This window comes from Mobula birostris, chromosome 7 (genome assembly GCF_030028105.1).
Source record: "Mobula birostris isolate sMobBir1 chromosome 7, sMobBir1.hap1, whole genome shotgun sequence".
NCBI classification, from domain to species: domain Eukaryota; kingdom Metazoa; phylum Chordata; class Chondrichthyes; order Myliobatiformes; family Myliobatidae; genus Mobula; species Mobula birostris.
Window position 1 is genome coordinate 20,126,065 of NC_092376.1, and position 20,365 is coordinate 20,146,429.

A 20,365-nucleotide genomic window follows, 5' to 3' on the forward strand; every position below is an offset into this window, starting at 1 on the left:
GTTGTTCCATATTCTAGCAGCTGTGGTCTCTGGTGCATCTACTTTTATCTTTAAACTGAATTCTCCAACAATTGTCACCTTGTCGTGATGAGGAGACGTGTGAGTTCCCGAGAGCGAATCCAGCTGGAGTTTAGGCATCTGGTACTTAGTTGGTAAGGTCACCTATAGTGGTAAGGTCAAGAGGGACAGCAATCCAACCCAGACCTCAGCAATGGAACTGGAAGATGATGACACATCAGAATGGCAGTGGAAGTGGAGGAAGGCTACAGTAGTGAAGGGCCCCCTGTCATCTTGCAGTCCATATCACTGGACCTTTATCCTGATCTGTGAAGGACCGTGTGGTGGTTCCCCTGACATTGAACAAAGTCATGCACAAGCCTTGTCCATTAAGGGCAGAATACATGGATCCCAGATCAGCCTCTGCAGCCACCTGAAGACCCACCAATAAACAACCACTTTGGAGAACATCATACTCAACTCGAGTGATCACACTACCACCTTATACTGAAGTTCAGGACTGGGATCACACCTACCAAGCATTACCATGAGAGAGCGACTACTGTCAGGGGACTCTCAGACATCTTATGAATTAGGTACAGAGTAGCCCTCAGGTCTTCAAGCAGGGTCCAAGACTTGCACCAACATCATCTTTCCACGTTCAGAAATATTTGGACCCAGCCCAAAACACCTTCTATTCCCCCTTTTTTTTTATTTTTTTCTCTTTTTCTTTGTAGAACCCAGCCCATGGTCCATGGTGCTCTTTTTTACCGCTGTGTTTTCCTATGTTGGCGACTAATGTGATGGCTTACGTTGACTGCTCCACACAGGAGGGAAATTGCATTCCAACAGCAGAGTAGGAGCAGCCTCAGATTTGGTACTGATCAACTACCAGGGCACAATTCTGAACCCCCATATAATGAAGTCAGGGATCAGCCATCTCGGTGGAACCTGCACTTTATGTCAAGAATTTATTTAAAACCTAGAAGTGGCCTCAATCTAAATTTCCACAAGGAAAATGGGAGATAAGAAATCTACTCACCTCATCCTTTTTCTGCAAGAATGTTTCTAGTCCCCGGTTTGGCCTTCTGTTCATCTTCTCCACTTCACACTGTCGTTGCGTGTTGTGCAACTGTATCCGCAGACTCAGAGACACATGGATTAAAGCCGTCATTAGTTTCATAGCTTGAGGGAAAGGGAAATACCCTGGTTTAAGGAAAGGCTTGGCAAATGCAGACACAATATCAAATACGTGATGGCCAGATTTTGTCACTGTGATAAAAAGGTCTCAGGGTTTCAGGGTGAAGCTACCAAAGAATAGCAACGTGCACTTAACATATAACACAGGCACTAGGTCACATCCTTGTATGCTGAGGCTGTAAACTCTGGCCCTAAACTCTCCCACTATTGAAAACATCCTCTTCACATCCACTCCCCCTCAGATTTCCAATACTCGATAGGGATCAATGAGATCCCCCTTGTTCTTCTAAACCCCAGTGAGTACAGGCCGAAAGCCATCAAGTGCTCTTCATATTCCTTTTCATTCCTGGGATTGTTCTCACAAATCTCCTCTGGATCTTCTCCAACACTAGCACATCCTTTCTTAGATAAGAGGCCCAAAACTGCTCACAACACTGCAAATATACTTTGACCAACGAGTTATGAAGTCTCAGTATTACACCATTGATTTTATATTCTAGTCATCTGGAAATGAATCCTAAAGTTGCACTTGCCTTCCTTACCACCAACTGAACCTGCAAGTTAACCTTCGGGGAATCCTGCACAAGGACACCCAAGTCCCTTTGCACCTCTGATTTCTCAATTTGCTCCCCATTCAGAAAATTGTCTGCACCTTCATTCCTTCTACCTTAGTGCATGACCACAGCACTTCCCAACACGATATTCCATCTGCCCCTTCTTCACCCTTTCTCCTAATCTGTCTGTCTTTCTGCAGACTCTCTGCTTCCTCAACACCACCTACTCCTCCACCTGCTGTATTTTTGTATCGCCTACAAACTTGGCTGCAAAGCCATCAACTCTGCAATCCAGATCATTTACATATAATGTTCTGTACAGGATTGTGGACACTACGCCCTCTCACTAATTCATCAGCAGATCAGCAAATTAGCCCACACATAAAAATTGCTGGTGAACGCAGAAGGCCAGGCAGCATCTCTAGGAAGAGGTACAGTCGACATTTCGAGCCGAGACCCTTCGTCAGGACCATCTGCAGCATATGCAGATTTCTTCGTGTTTGCGTTAGCAAATTAGCCCACCTTCTCAGAGCAACTAGGAATACCACATCATAAGAACAATAAAATATAGCAAAAATGCAACATCTACATACACTCAGTTGCTACCTTATTGGGTATTAATGCCCTTTGGAATCTAAAAGTTAAAAATTATTTAGATTCTAAATAATTTAAAGATCCTTTTACATACTTTGAACCCTACAGCAAACTTACTCTACCCCATCTCAGTGACACTGTATCCTGTCGGATTCCTCAGGAGATCCTACAAACACGCGGAAATCCAAAGGGATCTGGGGAAAATCTTTGCCATAGACGGTTTCTGAAGTCCATCTGTCACCTCCTTCTGTTTTGTCTCAGGGGCCTTCCTGGCATCATGGCAAAATGAAATTCTCTCACCTGCAAGTGTACTGGTGTGTCGGAATGCCCGCACCTGGGAGTCTGAGAGGCCGGTTAGAAGCGAAATCACTGTATCCATCAGGTACTCATCGTGTATGATGGTGTACTGACAGTGCTGAATCAACACAGAGAGAAATTCACAGAAATTGGACTTGAACTTCTTCCAGTAGGGTCCTGACATTGTCAGGGGGTAATCCCCACTGTCCTGTGGAGAAAACAGGAGATAAGGCAAGGATCAACTGGTGCAGAGGGTGAACAGGGATCTCTACAGCAAGAATGCAGTGGAGAAGGTATCCCTTCAGCTATTGAGAAGCTACTGAAAGATATCAATAAGATTGACAGAGCACGGAGAAAAATTACAAGGATGTAGCCAAGACTTGAGGGCTTGAGTTATAGGGGAAGATTGAACAGGTTAGGAATTTATTCCCCGGAGTGTAGGAGGAAGAAGGGAGATTTCATAAAGGTATAAAATTATGAGTGATACAGACAGGGTTAATTCAAGCAGGCTTTTTCCACTGAGCTTGGGTGAGACTAGGTCATGGAATAAGGGTGAAGGATGAAATGTTCATAAGGGGAATGGGGAGGAAATTCTTCACTCAAAGGGTGGTGAGAGTGTGGAACAAGCTGGCAAGGGAAAATGGTAGGTTGGCTTTGATTTCCAACATTTTAAGGGAAGATTGGAAAAAGCATAAATGCGAGGGGTATGGAGGACTATGGTCCAGGTGAAGTTCAATGGGACTAGCCAAAATAATAGTTCAGCATGGACTAGATGAGCTGAAGGGCCTGTTTCAGGTCTATAGTGCTCTATGACTCAATGACCCTAAGTAGTCTTGTTCTCACGGGAGGGAGTAAGGTTGAAGGGTACTGGACTTCACAAGAAATGATTGTTAGGAACATGGTTAAAAGAAAAAGTTCCAGTAGCAAACAGCTCAAGATATCAGATAACACAGATTTAGGATTTGGACAAAGGACACAAGGGAGGGGAGCACAAGAAGTAATATTTTAGTTAGAGAGCAGATTGCATCTGGATCTCATCACATGAAATAATGGTGGGAACCAAATCAACAAGGACCTTCCAAAGAGAATTGCATAGGCATAATTGAGGATGAATAATTCGCAGAACTAGAGGAAAGGATGGACAGGAGCTAGCAAAGACTGAATGGCACAAAACAAGACATTCGGTCCACCATTGTTCTACATTTCTATAAACAAATTTATCAGATAGTGGCTGATTCTATTGATTCTAGCTTTCACCATTCACACCTCCTCTAGACCCACCTTTTGTTTCTATACTTGTCTCATTACAGTCCACTTTCACCTTGTACCAGCATCCCCATGACGATTTGGTCATGCCTGCTTTCCACCCCATCACAGCCCTTCCCTTGTATTTGTTCTCCTCGCCTCCTTCTCTGCATCTGTGCTCCATTAAAACCCGTCAGAATTACAATTTCATAGAATTAGGATCACAGATACGCTTCAGCTCAGCAGGAGACATTCAGCCCAGCATACCTGTTCTGGCTCCTGTTAAAGCAATCATGTTGGTCATATTCTCCTACTCTTTCCCTTCAACCCTGTGATTTTCTCTCGAGAGTGCCCATCCACTCCCCTTTCAGAGAGCCTAACTCATGCGAATAGAACTAAAAGATCGAAACCACTCCCTAAGTTTATACTCATCCCCCATTTTGTACCTTTTGCCCGATTTATTAAATTTGATTTGGTCCTGATTTATTAAATTTGTTTAAAGTGTATTAAATTTCAAATTTGATTAAATTTGATCATGATGAAAGACACAGCTCAAACCGTCGACTGTTTATTCCTTTCCACAGATACTGCCTGACCTGCTGAGTTCCTCTAACATTTTGTGTGTGTGTGTTACATTAAACTTGATTCCCTGCTTCCTGAAACATATGCTAATGGAACACTTTAAAGTCACTCAGTTATATCTATTTAAACGCAAACAACAGGAATTCTGCAGATGCTGGAAATTCAAGCAACACACATCAAAGTTGCTGGTGAACGCAGCAGGCCAGGCAGCATCTGTAGGAAGAGGTGCAGTCGACGTTTCAGGCCGAGACCCTTCGTCAGGACTAACTGAAGGAAGAGTGAGTAAGAGATGATCTCCCCCTCCCCCTCCAACTTTCAAATCCCTTACTCACTCTTCCTTCAGTTAGTCCTGACGAAGGGTCTCGGCCTGAAACGTCGACTGCACCTCTTCCTACAGATGCTGCCTGGCCTGCTGCATTCACCAGCAACTTTGATGTGTGTTGCTTGCAGTTATATCTATTTTTCAATTTATTGAGATACAGCACAGAGTAGACCGCCAAGCCGTACCACCCACACAATTTAACCCGAGCCTTATCACAGGACAATTCACAATGACCAATTAACCTATGAACCCGTACGTCTTTGGACTGTGGGAGGAAACCAGAGCACCCGGAGGAAACCCGAGCACCTGGAGGAAACACATGAGGTCACAGAGAGAACGTACACACTCCTTGCAGACAGAGGCAGGAAGACCAAAAGACATAGGAGCTGAATTAGGCCATTCGGTCCATTGAGTCTGTTCTGCCATTCCATCAGGCTCATTTATTTTCTCTCTCAACCTCATTTTCCTGCCTCCTCCCCATAACCTTTGACATTCTTACTAATCAGGAAACTATCAACCTCCACGTTAAATATGCCCAATGAACTGGCTTCCACAGCCAAATGTAGCATATAGCATAGAAAGAGCCCACCTGGTCCACATCAACCATCCAGCACCCATTTAACCTAATCCTACACTAGCTCCTTAAATTGGGGAGGGTAGTGGGGATAAGCTCGCTCTTCCCATTAAATGCTCCCCAAAGGCATGCATGTCAAATAGCCTCTGACAACCAAGTCCAGCCCCTGGCCTTCATGTGTGGTTTAGCTACTAAGCCCAGCGGCATTGTTTCTGCTGGCAGGGGAAGAGGAAAAGGCGCCTTAAAACCTGTCACTTCGGGCAGGTGGGGCTCGTCAGCTGTTGGCAACTCATGTATGAGAAAGAAAACTCTGACCTCAAACCTCCGCTGCCTTGCAGCTATACCCACTCGTGGGGAAAGGCTTTAGGAGTAGACCAGGGCTGGAGTCCCAAAGGCAGTCCTGCGTTGAGTTCCGCTTTGACTGGCAACTCCTGTGATGCCACTGATGCCAACTGCATCGGTCTCTGCCGTTCCATTGGACTCATCAGCAATGTGGAAAGGGGAGCCTGCTACATGGGGAACAGCTCTCTATACTGTACTGCCCTGGCTTGTGTATCACCTAGACGGCTGGGACATAACATCCATGGTCGGCCTCAAACAAGAGAGGGACTCAGCACTAATTGCATAGAATCCTTCCTCTGACTATTCATCCCACCAGTTCTGGACACACTTTGGCACAACTCCCCAAACCTTCTCTTCATCTTCCTTCCACAAAGGAAAACCCCTGGATAACGTTACCCTTCATCCCTGTGACCAGGAATGAAAGCGTTCACCTATGAGGATCATTTGATGGCTCTGGGATGGTTCTCACTGGAGTTTAGAAGAATGAAGGGTATCTCCTTGAAACCAATTGAATATTGAAAGGCCTGGATAGAGGGAATGTGGAGAGGATGTTTCCTGGTGGGAAAGTCCAGGACCGGGGGAGCAGCCTTAGAATAGAGGGATGTCCCTTTAGAACAGAGATGCGGAGGAATTTCTTTAGTCAGAGGGTGGTGAATCTGTTGAATTCATTGCTACAAACAGCTGAGGGGACCAAGTCATTTGGTATATTTAGAGCAGAGGTTGATAGGTTCTTGATCAGTAAGGACATCAAAGGCTGAGGGGAGAAGACGTGAGAATGAGATTGAGAGGGATAATAAATGAGCCACGATGGATTGACAGAGCAGACTTGATGGACTCAACAGCCTAACTCTCCGCCTATGTCTTATGGTTTTTTCTGTACTCCTTTTTCTTTTCTTTTTCCAATCTTTTAATGATTTTTTTAAAAAAGTGTATATACAAACAGGAGGAGAATATCTCTGGTACATATGTCAATAACAGTACATACAGAAGGTAAAATAAACAATATCAGAATCACACATAGTGTTGATCTACAAAGTATAAATTTGATATAGAATGTATAATACAGAAAAAAATGTAATTCATTCTCCTCTTATCAAATTATGAAGAAGGGAAGGACTATTAGAAATTTTTATATATAAAAAAGAAAAAAAACTATTCTAAACAGAAGGAAAAAAAAGGCCTGGGCAGTCTATCCTGAGAGAAAAGCCAAGAAAAGAGAAACTCTGATCAAATCCAAGGTTCTGAAAAAATAGCTGGAAGAGAATCAGTACAAAAATCAGATTATATGAAAATATTGAATAAAAGGTCACCAGATTTCTTCAAATTTAAAGGATGTATCCAGTGTCCGACCTCTTATTTTCTCTGGTCTTAAACAGAATATGATAGAGGAAAGCCAATAAAAGGCTGTAGGAATCTGTACTCTTTCAATGACCTTCATTTCCTTCCTAACGCCAGGTGATCAAAAAAACTGGATCCAAAATTCTAGCAATGGGCTAACTATGTTTTTCTTTAAAACAGACTCTTCTGGCTCAGAGAAAAGCTCATCATATGGGTAGGAAAGATTTAGAGCACAGGTTCCTAATCTGGGGTCTATGGACCCCTCGGTTAATGGTAGAGGTCCATGTTATAAAGAAGTTGGTAACCTCTGGTTTAGAGGGATATGGGTCAAAAACTAAAAAATAGCAAGATCTCAGATGAGTAGTATGGCTGGCAATGGGCTCAGGGGCATGTTTCCATGCTGTATGGCTCGATGACGTGCTGTGCCAAAATGTTAACTCAATTTTCCTCTCCGCAGGTGTTGCATGACCTGCTGGGCATCTTTTGCTTAAAGTTCAAATATGATCACTTCGCTCAAGGGAATTAAAATCTCCATGGTAGAAATAGTAACTTGTGTTGAAGAGTGACAGAGAAGGTAAAATTCAGACATTGACACAATACCAGTTCAAGTGGCCATGTTACATTCAGGATCCAGGGATACACCATGAACTTCTTGTACTGTAAGCCAGTCTCCTATAGAAAAAAATAAAAGTTACCTCAAATTTCAAAAACGTTGCAATGTCATTTTTTTCTTGAGTCTACTTGCAATATAAGGTTCTCCATATTAATTTTTTAGGGGTTTATAATTGATTTAACTGAAGAATATAGGCTCCAAGTTCTTAGACACATTAAAATGATTTGCTGTGCAACACACTAAAAAAGCTGGAGGAAATCAGTCAGCATCTATGGAGGGGAATAAACAGTCGACATTTCAGGCTGATGTTCTTCATCAGGACAGTCCACCCTGCTGAGTTCCTCCAGCAAATGTGTGGGTGTTCCCACAAACAAGAGAGTCCTGTTGAAGGGTTTCGGCCCGAAATGTCGACTGTACCCTTTTCCATAGATGCTGCCTGGCCTGCTGAGTTCCTCCAGCATTTTGTGTGTGCTGCTCTGGATTTCCAGCATTTCAGAATCGCTTGTGGAAACAATTTGCATATTTCTAGCAATAAATTGATCAGTTTAATTACTAATCATAGATGCATCATGAAAAGTATCCCATCCAGATGCATCACATGCAGGCATGGCAACTGCTCTCTCCAAGATCGCAAAAAAATTGCAGGATGCAACCCAGTCCACCATGCAAACCAGCCTTCACTCAGCTGATTCCATTGCCACTTCCCACTGCCTCGCAACTAAATCAAGAACACCTTCCACCCTGGTCATTCTCCTCCCCCCCCCCCCCCCCACCACCCCCTGAACAGAAGATACAGAAACTTGAGAATACATACTGTTGTGCATTCAATATTTCAGTAACATTTGAGTAATATTGTTTGATTAAGTATTCTTTGTTTGCTTAAGTAATTCATTATGGGTTTTATGGAATATTACATGAATGCCATATGTCATCACACCACTACATCACACGTGCGTGCCTCGCTTAAAGTAAAAATGAAACTAAGACACAATTCTCCTGTCTTTTTCTTGCAAGTAGTTTTATGTTTTGGAGTTACAAACCATAATACACACCTCAAGGTTCAAGGACAGTCTCAGTTACCAGACGTTTGTACTGATCTCCTGTACACTAATGATCTCCTTGTGAAAGAGCTTGCCTCCCCTACCTGCACTGCACTTTCTCTTTAACGCAGGGAGCTGGACTGCGACCAATCACCGAGCAGGAGTACGTGACGGGAGCTAACTTTTCAATCAGGTCTGTAATCAAGGTTTAAAAGGCAGAACTTTGCAGCAGTTTCTCAAAGTTGGACTGCGAGCAATCACCAGGCAGAATTCACTAACAGGGCAAATAAAAATAACACAAGTGCAAGCAGAGCAGCTATTCCCGTGAGTGGGTCAGTGGCTTTGGCTCATCAAACTTGGGCAAAGTAAAGTATCCGGTAAGTTTCTTTTTTTCCTTCTTAATTTTTCATTCCTCATCTGCTTGGCCATAATAGTGTAGTGAGAATGGCTCCAGGGGCAGTGTTTTGTACCGTGTGTGGAATGTGGGATTTCTGGGAGATAAACACATCTGCACCAGGTACACTGAGCTACAGCTCCTCAGGGAAAGTACTAGGGAACTGGAGCTGCAGCTCAGGGACCTTCAGCTCATATGGGGGAATGAGGAGGTGACAGGTAGCAGCAACAGGGAGGTAGTCACCCCTAGGTTGCAGGAGACAGGTAACTGGGTGACTGTCAGGAGAAGGAAGGGAAATGCTCTGCCTGTGGAGAGTACCCCTGTGGCCGTTCCCTTCAATAATAAGTATACCACTTTAGATACTGTTGGGAGGGACAACCTACCAGTGGGGAGGGGCAGGGGAGCCACAGTGACTGGGTCTCTGGCTCCGAGTCTGATGCTTTACTCAGAAGAGCAGAGAGGTGAAGAGGATTGCAGTGGTGACAGGAGATTCCTTAGCCTGAGGAACAGGAACGAGATTATGTGGGTGTGATAGAGACACCCGGATGGTATGTTGCCTCCCAGGTGCCGGGGCGAGGGATGTCTCGGTTCGGGTCCATGGTGTTCTCAAGGGTAAGAGTGAGCAACCAGAAGTCTCGGTATCTATGGCACCAATGACATAGCAGAAAAGGTAAAGAGGTGCTGAAGAGAGATTTTAGGAAGCTAGGTAGAACGCTGAAAAACAGCACCTACAGAGCAGTAATCTCTGGATTGCTGCCTGGTGCCACGTGCCAGTGAGGGTAAGAATAGGATGAATTGGCAGGTGAGTGCATGGCTGAGGAACTGGTGCAGGAGGCAAGAGTTCAGATTTATGGATCATTGGGATCTCTTCTGGGGAAGGTATGGCTGTACAAAAGAAACAGTTTACACCTGAACCCGAGAGGGTCCAATATCTCTGAGGGCGGGTTTGCTAAAGTTGTTCGGGAGGGTTAAAACTAATTTAGCAGGGAATGGCAACTGGACTGATAGCGCTGAGGATGAGGTAGTTAGTTTACAAACAGAGGCAGCGTGTAGTGAGACTACTAGCAAGGAGAGGCTGATGATAGAGCAAAATTGCAGTCAACAGGACGAGTTGCAATGTAAAGGCAGACAAAATTAAAAAGGGTGAATAGAGGATTAAAGGTGTTATATTTGAAAGTGCGCAGGGTACAGAATAAGGTCAGTGAATTTGTAGCACAGTTACAGATTGCCATGTACGATGCTGTAAGCATCACTGAAAGAAGATTATAACTGGATGCTTAACATCCAAAGATACACATTGTATCAAAAGGACAGGCAGGGAGGCAGAGGGGATGGCATGGCTCTGTTGTTTTAAAAAAAAGAGTGAAATCAAATCATTAGAAGGAGGTGACATAGGGTCGGAAGGTGTTAAATCATGGGCAGTGTTAAGGAACTACAGGGGTAAAAAGACACTGATGGGAGTTTCATACAGACCCCCAAACAATAGTAAAGATGTGGTTTACAAATTACAATAGGAGATAGAATGCAGGGAGATAGAATGAGAGTGCAGAGCTCGTATGTTCCTGTCAGGATTAAAGACAAAGTGAATAGGAATAAGGAACCTTGGTTCTCAAGGGATATTGCAACTCTGATAAAGAAGAGAGAGTTGTATGACATGTATAGGAAACAGGGAGTAAATAAGGTGCTAGAGGAGTATAAAAAGTGCAAGAAAATACTTAAGAAAGAAATCAGGAGGGCTAAAAGAAGACATGAGGTTGCCTTGGCAGTCAAAGTGAAGGATAATCCAAAGAGCTTTTACAGGTATATTAAGAGTAAAAGGATTGTAAGGGATAAAATTGGTCCTCTTGAAGATCAGAGTGGTCAGCTACGTGTGGAACCAAAAGAAATGGGGGAGATCTTAAATGGGTTTTTTGCGTCTGTATTTACAAAGGAAACTGGCATGAAGTCTATGGAATTAAGGGAAACAAGTAGTGAGATGATGGAAACTGTACAGATTGAAAAGGAGGAGGTGCTTTGCTATCTTGAGGCAAATTAAAGTGGATAAATCCCCAGGACCTGACAGGGTATTCCCTCGGACCTTGAAGGAGACTAGTGTTGAAATTGCAGGGGCCCTGGCAGATATATTTAAAATGTCGGTGTCTACGGGTGAGATGCCGGAGGATTGGAGAGTGGTTCATGTTGTTCCGTTGTTTAAAAAAGGATCGAAAAGTAATCCGGGAAATTATAGGCCAGTAAGTTTAACGTCGGTAGTAGGTAAGTTATTGGAGGGAGTACTAAGAGACAGAATCTACAAGCATTTGGATAGACAGGGACTTATTAGGGAGAGTCAACATGGCTTTGTGCGTGGTAGGTCATGTTTGACCAATCTATTGGAGTTTTTCGAGGAGGTTACCAGGAAAGTGGATGGAGGGAAGGCAGTGGATATTGTCTACATGGACTTCAGTAAGGCCTTTGACAAGGACCCGCATGGGAGGTTAGTTAGGAAAATTCAGTCGCTAGGTATACATGGAGAAGTGGTAAATTGGATTACACATTGTCTCAATGGAAGAAGCCGAAGAGTGGTAGTAGAGAATTGCTTCTCTGAGTGGAGGCCTGTGATTAGTGGTGTGCCACAGGGATCAGTGCTGGGTCCATTGTTATTTGTCATCTATATCAATGATCAGGATGATAATGCGGTAAATTGGATCAGCAAATTTGCTGATGATGCTACGAAGATTGGAGGTGTAGTGGGCAGTGAGGAAGGTTTTCAGAGCCTGCAGAGAGACTTGGACCAGCTGGAAAAATGGGCTGAAAAATGGCAGATGGAGTTTAATACAGACAAGTGTGAGGTATTGCACTTTGGAAGGACAAACCAAGGTAGAACATACAGGGTAAATGGTAAGGCACTGAGGTGTGCAGTAGAACAGAGGGATCTGGGAATACAGATACAAAATTCCCTAAAAGTGGCGTCACGGGTAGATAGGGTCGTAAAGACAGCTTTTGGTACATTGGCCTTTATTAATCAGAGTACTGAGTATAAGAGCTGGAATGTTATGATGAGGTTGTACAAGGCATTGGTGAGGCGGAATCTGGAGTATTGTGTTCAGTTTTGGTCACCAAATTACAGGAAGGATATAAATAAGGTTGAAAGAGTGCAGAGAAGGTTTACAAGGATGTTGCCGGGACTTGAGAAACTCAGTTACAGAGAAAGGTTGAATAGGTTAGGATTTTATTCCCTGGAGCGTAGAAGAATGAGGGGAGATTTGATAGAGTATATAAAATTATAATGGGTATAGATAGAGTGAATACAAGCAGACTTTTTCCACTGAGGCAAGGGGAGAGAAAAACCAGAGGACATGGGCTAAGGGTGAGGGGGGAAAAGTTTAAAGGGAACATTGGGGGGGCTTCTTCACACAGAGAGTGGTGGGAGTATGGAATGAGCTGCCAGACGAGGTGGTAAATGCGGGTTCTTTTTTAACATTTAAGAATAAATTGGACAGATACATGGATGGGAGGTGTATGGAGGGATATGGTCCGTATGCAGGTCAGTGAGACTAGGTAGAAAATAGTTCAGCACAGCCAAGGGCCAAAAGGCCTGTTTCTGTGCTGTAGTTTTTCTATGGTTTCTATGGTTTCTATAGAAAAAGCATGCCAAAAAGGCAACCTTATAATAGTCATGGGGAATTTCAATATGCAGATGGATTGAGAAAATCAGGTTGGTGCTAGATCCCAAGAGGAGGAATTTCTAGAGTGCCTACGAGATGGCTTTTTAGAGCTACTCGTGGTTGAGCCCACTAGGGAATCAACTATTCTGGATTGGGTGTTGTGCAGTGAACTGGAATTATTAGAGAGCTCAAGGTAAAAGATCCCTTACAGGAAAGTGATTATAATATGATCAAATTCACCCTGAAATTTGAGAAGTAAATGGAATTTTTTGGAGGAAAAGGAATTACAGAGGCATGAGAGAGGAGCTGGCCAAAATTGATTGGAAAAGAACACTGGCAGGGATGACGGCAGAGCAGCAACGGCTGGATACCTGGAAGTCATGTGAAGGTACAGGATATATACGTAAGTATTTTAAAGGCAAGATGACACAACTGTGGCAAACAAGAGAAGTCAAAGCCAACATAAAAGTGAAAGAGAGGGCATATAATAGAACAAAAATTAGTGGGAGGTTAGGGGATTGGGAAGCTTTTGAAAACCAACAGAAGACAACTTAAAAGAAGTCATTAAGCAGGAAAAGGTGGAATACAAAAGTAATCTAGCCAATAATATTAAAGAGGATACCAAAAGTTCTTTAGATACATCAAGTGTAAAAAAGAAACAAGTGTGGATATTGAACGGCTGGAAAACAATGCTGGAGAGGTAGTAATGGGGGACAAGAAAACGAAAGACACAATGAGTACATATTTTGCATGAGACACTAGTGGTATGCTGGAAGTTCAAGAGGTTCGGGGGGCAGAAGTGTGTAAAGTTGCCATTACTAGGGAGAAGGTCAGAATCAGAATGAGGTTTAATATCACTGGCATATGTCGTGAAATTTGTTAACTTAGTGGCAGCAGTACAGTGCAATCCATTATAGGAAAAATAAATAATTCAATTACAGTAAGTATATATATGTGTATTAAATAGTTAAATTTAAAATAGAAATAATAAAAGTGAGGTAAAGTTCATGAATTCAATGTCCATTTAGAAACTGGATGACAGAGGGGGAGAAGCTGCCGACCTTTGAACCTACTCCACGACTATTCTAACGCAGCCCATAACCCTCCATTTTTCTTTCATCTATGTGCTAACCTAAGGGTCACTTAAATGTCCCTAATCATCCAGTCTCTACCACCAGCTCCAGCAGTGCGATCCAGGTGTGTAAAAATCTACCCTAAACATTTCTCCGTTCACTTTAAAAGGATGTCCTCTGGTATTAGCACTCTGAGAAAAAAAACACGCTGACTGTCCACTCTATTTTTGCCTCATGTAATCTTATATACCTCTAGCAAGTCACTTCTCATCCAACTTCACTTTAAAGAGAAAAGAAACGGTAAGACATGCTCCCTTATGAAACCATCAGACATAGGAGCAGAATTTAGCTACTTGGCCCATCGAGTCTGTTCTGCCATTCATCATGGCTTTTTTTTTCCCCACCTTCAGCCCCACTCCCCAGCCTTCTCCCCATAACCTTTGATGCCATGGCCAATAAAGAACCTATCAATCTCTGCCTTAAATACCCAATGACCTGATCTCCACAGCTGCCTGTGGTAACATATTCCACAAATTCACCACCCTCTGGCTAAAGAAATTTCTCCACATCTATTTTAAACAGATGCCCCTCTATCCTGAGGCTGTGCCCTCTTGTCCTAGACTCCCCCACCATGGGAAACATTTTTTCTACATCTACTCTCTCCAGGCCTTTCAACATTCGAAAGGTTTCAATTTGATCCCCCCCTCTAAATTCCAATGACTACAGGCCCAGAGCTATCAAACGTTCCTCATATACTAACACTTTCATTCCCAGAATCATCCTTGTGAACCTCCTCTGAATGCACTCAAATGCCAGCACATCTTTTCTTAGATAAGGAGCCCAAAGCTGTTCACAATACTCAAGCTGAGGCCTCACCAATACCTTATATAGCCTCAGCATCACATCCCTCCTCTTGTATTCTAGATCTCTTGAAATGAATGTATTTGCCTTCCTCACCACCAATTCATCTTGCAAGTTAACCTTTAGGGTGTTCTGCACAAGGACTCCTAAATCCCTTTGCATCTCAGATTTTTGGATTTTCTCCTCATTTAGAAAATAGTCCACACATTTACTTCTACTACCAAGGTGCATGGCCATGCATTTTTCAACATTGTATTTCATTTGCCACTTTCTTGCATATTCTCCTAATCTAAGTCTCTGCAGCTTTCCTGTTTCTTCAACGCCACCTGCCCTTCCACCAATCTTCATATCTTCTGCAAACCTGGCATCAAAGCCATCTATTCCATCATCTAAATCATTGATATACAGCATAAAAAGAATCGGTCCCAACCCAACACTGACACCTGCGGAACACCACTAGTCACTGGCAGCCAACCTGAAAAGGATCCTTGTATTCCCAATCACTGCCTCCTACCAATCAGCCAATGCTCTAACCATGCCAGTAATTTTCCTGTAATACCGTGGGCTCTTAACTTGGTACGCTGCCCCATGTGTGGCACCTTGTCAAAGGCCTTATCCCAGGCAGCATCCTGATTTCCTCTGCACCCTCTCCAAAGCTTCCACATTCTTCCTATAATGGCAGTTCAGTAACATTAGTATATGCAGGAGTGGGCCTCACTGCTGAAAGGAAACGGCCTTTCTCTTCTTCAACCACACATAAGTTTATTAATTACATTGCTCTATGCCTCATAGCAAACAAGTCCTGCCTAGGCAGTGTCTCCTCATGACTAAAGAGGTAAAAGAGATTAGATTTATGTTGCACATTGAAACATACAGTGAAATGTGCTGTGGCGTTATTGTTTGTGATGTGCTGGGGGCAGGCTGCAAGTGTTGCTAAGTTCTGGCACCAACATAGTATGCCTTCAACTTATTAATCCTAACCACGTGCCTTTGGAATGGGAATGCGAGAGGAAACAGGAGCAGCTGGTGGAAAACCATGTGGTCATAGGGAGAACGTACGAACTCCTTACAACAGTGGTCCCCAACCACCGGGCCATGAGGAAACGATATGATTTGACGATATGAAACAATATGAGTCAGCTGCACCTTTCCTCATTCCCTGTCACGCACTGTTGAACTTGAACACCACCACCCCCCTCACCCCCGGTCAGCCGGTCCGCAAGAATATCATCAATATTAAACCGGTCCGCGGTGCGCAAAAGGTTGGGGACCCCTGCCTTACAACATGGCAGTGGGAATCAAACCCCAATCAGTGATCAATCGCTGGTGTTGAATCAGAATCAGGTTTAATATTACTGGCATACATTGTGAAATCTGTTGTTTTTCTACAGCTGTACATTCATTGCAATACATAATAAAACTATAAACTATAACGTGTATGTATAATATGTATGTGTATATAGATATATATGTATGTACGTATATAAAAAAAATAGTGAGGTAATGTTCATGGGTTCATTGTCCATTCAGAAACCTGATGGCAGAGTGGAAGAAGCTGTTCCAATTGTGCTAATACTTTCACTAAATGTGGAAAATCTGATCAAACTGTTTAAACTATCCGAAGGAGTCATTCAGTGTGGATAAAGTATTAACTCTCCAGTGGGCTAAGGACGCTCAGGCACAGAGTATACTCCAGATTAATGTGAGTACAATTTTAGAAGCTAATGGAAGTCAGAATTTTGGCCAGTAAAATGGAGTTGAGGGAGCAAAGGGAGTGACAACGGGAGGGGTCACCGGCTGATGGTACGGTCACGCAGTGACTTCTTATGCCACGCCTACAAGGTGCATTTTGTTCCAAGGCACTGGGGACACATCGTTGTAACTTTGTCAGCTGTGTCACCCGTCCTGGCAGGCTGTCCGAAGTGTCAATCCCCATGCGCATCCTGCCGACTGCGAAACTGATGCTTATCCAGCATTCACGTCCACAACGGGTGTGGGAGAGGGGATTGAGTATGCAGCACAGGATGAAAACCAGGTTTTAAAATCAATCTCAAAAACCTTATCTCACCTCATCAAACTCCTCAGTCATTTTTCTCCTGATGTCAGGACTGTGCATATTTTGAAAAACTTCGGCTGTAACAATTCCTGAAAAAAAACACTTAGAATAAAATACATTACTTCAAAATATTCATGCTTGAAATACATTACATTTTGAAAAAAAGAAACGCTCTCATAAAGCAGAATGTATAAATAATAGATTGCCCACTCTAAGGCCTACCAGTGGACAGGAATCCCAAATAACAGGTGAATATCAAGTACTCTAACTTCCGGTAATATTACCACCTCTCCCTTTCCTCTTCTTTCATTAACCACTCTGCCTCCTCTCTTACCTCTTCTCTTCTCCTCACCTGCCTATTACCTCCTCCTGGTGTCCTTTCTCCTTCCCTTTCGCCCACGGTCCACTGTCCTCTCCTATCAGATTTCTTCTTCTTCACCCCTTTACCTTTTACACCCTTTCCACCTATCACCACTCAGCTTTTTACTTTGTTTCCTCCCCCCCCCCCACACCCTCCAATTCAGCTGGCTTCACCTATCACTTTCTCGCCTGTACTACTTCCCCTCCCCCACCTTCTCATTCTGCCTTCTTGTCCTTTCCTTTCCCATGAAGGGTCTCAGCCAAACCATCGACTGTTTGCTTATTCCTTTCCATAGGTGCTGCCTGACCTGCTGAGTTCCCCAAGCATGTTGTATGTGTGGCTTTGGATTTTCAGCATTGTCAGAATCGCGTGTTTATAACGGAGTAACATAGGAACATAGAAAATAGGTGCAGGAGTAGGCCATTCGGCCGTTCAAGCCTGCACCACCATTCTGTATGATCATGGCTGATCATCCAACTCAGAACCCTGTACCTGCCTTCTCTCCAAACCCCCTGATTCCTTTAGCCACAAGGGCCATATCTAACTCCCTCTTAAATATAACCAATGAACTGGCCTCAACTGTTTCCTGTGGCAGAGAATTCCACAGATTCACCACTCTCTGTGTGAAGAAGTTTTTCCTCATCTCGGTCCTAAAAGGCTTCCCTTTTATCCTCAAACTGTGACCCCTCGTTCTGGACTTCCCCAACATCAGGAACAATCTTCCTATATCTAGCCTGTCCAAACCCTTCAGAATTTTACACATTTCAATAAGATCCCCCCTCAATCTTCTAAATTCCAGCGAGTATAAGCCTAGTTCATCCAGTCTTTCTTCATATGAAAGTCCTGCCATCCAAGGAATCAATCTGGTGAACCTTCTTTGTACTCCCTCTATGGCAAGGATGTCTTTCCTCAGATTAGGGGACCAAAACTGCACACAATACTCCAGGTAACCCACCATGCTTGCTACAGAGAGCTGCCACATTTCAGGTTTTGGATCAGAGACTCTAATTCTACCTTTGTTCAGGTCAAAATACATTTATTATCAAAGTATCTATGCAGTATACGACCCTGAGATTCATCTTCTACACAGACAGCCGTGAGACAAAGAAAACCATGGAACACATTCAATAAAAACATCAACCCACCCCATCCCTCGCGCTAAAACAAACCACGCAAATGCCAACAAAAATATTAACCTTCTAAATGCAAAAAAATAAATCACGCAACCGGCAGCAGGTACGAGCAAGAACGCAGAAAATAAAGCACAAAATCAAAAGAATCCATATTCAGTTCAGCTCAGTGTCCATTATCTGCGGGCCGCCCTGATTCAAAGTCACCCAAAGTTGCAACAGAGAAAGAAACAACCAGAAAACCACAGTGCAATCCACAAACCACAGACCCAGAACTCCGGTAGCATCCTCCGACAGCATCGAGGGAGAGAGAGGTCATTTGAACGCAGAGGCCTGCCCTTGAGAGCAGTGAGCAAGAGTGAGAGAGAGAGACCACACACACGGACACCCTCCTCCAGAGCCGTGAGCGAGAGGCGAATAGACAGCCACAGTGGTAAAGGGAAACAACAAAAGAATGGCCAGTTTTGGGATGAGGTGACCCTTTGAAACGGATCTTCTTGGACAGAAGAGCCCTGTTTCGAACCAAACATAGCAACACCATTCTGTGAGCAATTTTGGGTCCTATACCTAAGGAAAGATTGTGCTAGTCTTGGACTGTGTCTAGAGGAGGATCACAAGGGAATGACAGGTTTGATGTATGAGGAGTATTTGATGTCTCTAGACTTGTAGAGTCATAGAACACTACAGAACCAGGTCCTTCGGCCCATCTAGTCCATGCCAAACTATTAATCTGTCTAGTCCCATCGACCTCCACCCAGACTATAGCTCTCCATATCCCTCCCATCCACGTACGTGTCCAAATTTCAATGTTGAAATCAAACCCGTATCCACTACTTCCACTGGCAGCTCGTTCCACACTCTCATCAACCTTGAGTGGACGTTCCCCCTCATGTTCCACTTGAACATTTCACCTTTCACCCTAAACCCATGCATGACCTCCAGGTCCAGTCTCACCCAACCTCAGTGGAAAAAGCCTGCCTATATATACCCCTCATAATTTTGTACAACTCCATCAAATGTCCTCTCATTCTTCTTTGCTCTAGGGAAGATGAGGATGTACAGAAATATGAGGGAAGATGTAATTCAAACTGACCGGACACTAAAAGGCCTGGATTGCAGAGACAATAAGAGGCTGTTTTCGTTAGTAGGAGACTCCAGGATTATGTTCCTATGCTATAGGAAGGCTGTTATTAAAGTAGAAAGAGTGCAAAAAAGATTAACAAGGACATTGCCAGGACTCAAGGAAGTAAGCTATGGGGAGCAGTTGGACAAGCTTGGATTTTCCTCCTTGTAGCACTGGCGACTGAGGGGTAACCTTACAGAGTGTTGTGTGATCAAGAGCTCCATCTTGTTGTACTAGGGATCGTTTAATAGTTTTATAATGGCAGGGTAGAAGCTGTCCTTGAGATTGGTGATACATGATTTCAGGCTTTTGTTTCTTCTGCCCGAAAGAAGAGAGGTGAAAAGGGAACATCCAGGGTGGCTGGGGACTTTGATTATGCTGGCTGATTCACCAAGGAAGTGAGAGATATAGTCCGAGTCCATGGAGGGGAAGCTGGTTTCTGTGATGTACTGAGCTATCTCCACAACACTGCAGTCATAGGCAGAGCAGTTGCCATCGTAACTGGCTCCACCATCACTCCCGCATGTGAGATATCGTTCCCTGTGTGGGAAAGAAAAGCATGCAACAAGCCATTCCAGTCTAACGAGCCGCACTGCCCGCTAACCCACCTATTTAATCTTAGCCTAACCACAGGACAATTTACTAACCAGTCCTTTACGGGTTATGCCAACAGGGTCAATAAACTGATTAGAAAGGCTGGCTCTGTTATAAGAGTCAAACTGGACACACTGGAGGCTGTGGTAGAAAAAAGGACACAGAAACATAGAAAACCTACGGCATAATACAGGCCCTTCAGCCCACAATGCTGTGCCAAACATGTACTTATTTTAAAATTACCTAGGGTTACCCATAGCCCTCTATTTTTCTAAGCTCCATGTACCTATCCAGGAGTCTCTTAAAAGATCCTATTACCACCTCCAGCACCGTCACCAGCAGCCCATTCCACGCACTCACTACTCCCTGCATAAAAAACTTACCCCTGACATCTCCTCTGTACCTACTTCCAAGCACCGTAAAACTGTGCC

The 20,365-nt window shown here is 43.7% G+C and overlaps 1 protein-coding gene across 3 annotated transcripts in view; it reads right to left on the reverse strand.

Annotated features, from left to right (window-relative positions):
* LOC140200037 (cohesin subunit SA-2-like) overlaps positions 1-20,365 on the reverse strand; it is a 153,328-nt gene that overhangs the window by 87,029 nt on the left and 45,934 nt on the right. For all 3 annotated transcript variants that reach the window (XM_072262691.1, XM_072262689.1, XM_072262690.1), the window contains exons 6-9: positions 16,739-16,815; positions 7,646-7,717; positions 2,646-2,850; positions 1,040-1,182 (exon numbers count right to left, since the gene is read on the reverse strand). In XM_072262691.1, coding sequence (XP_072118792.1) covers positions 1,040-1,182; positions 2,646-2,850; positions 7,646-7,717; positions 16,739-16,815 — 497 coding nt within the window. The remainder of the gene's footprint in view (positions 1-1,039; positions 1,183-2,645; positions 2,851-7,645; positions 7,718-16,738; positions 16,816-20,365) is intronic.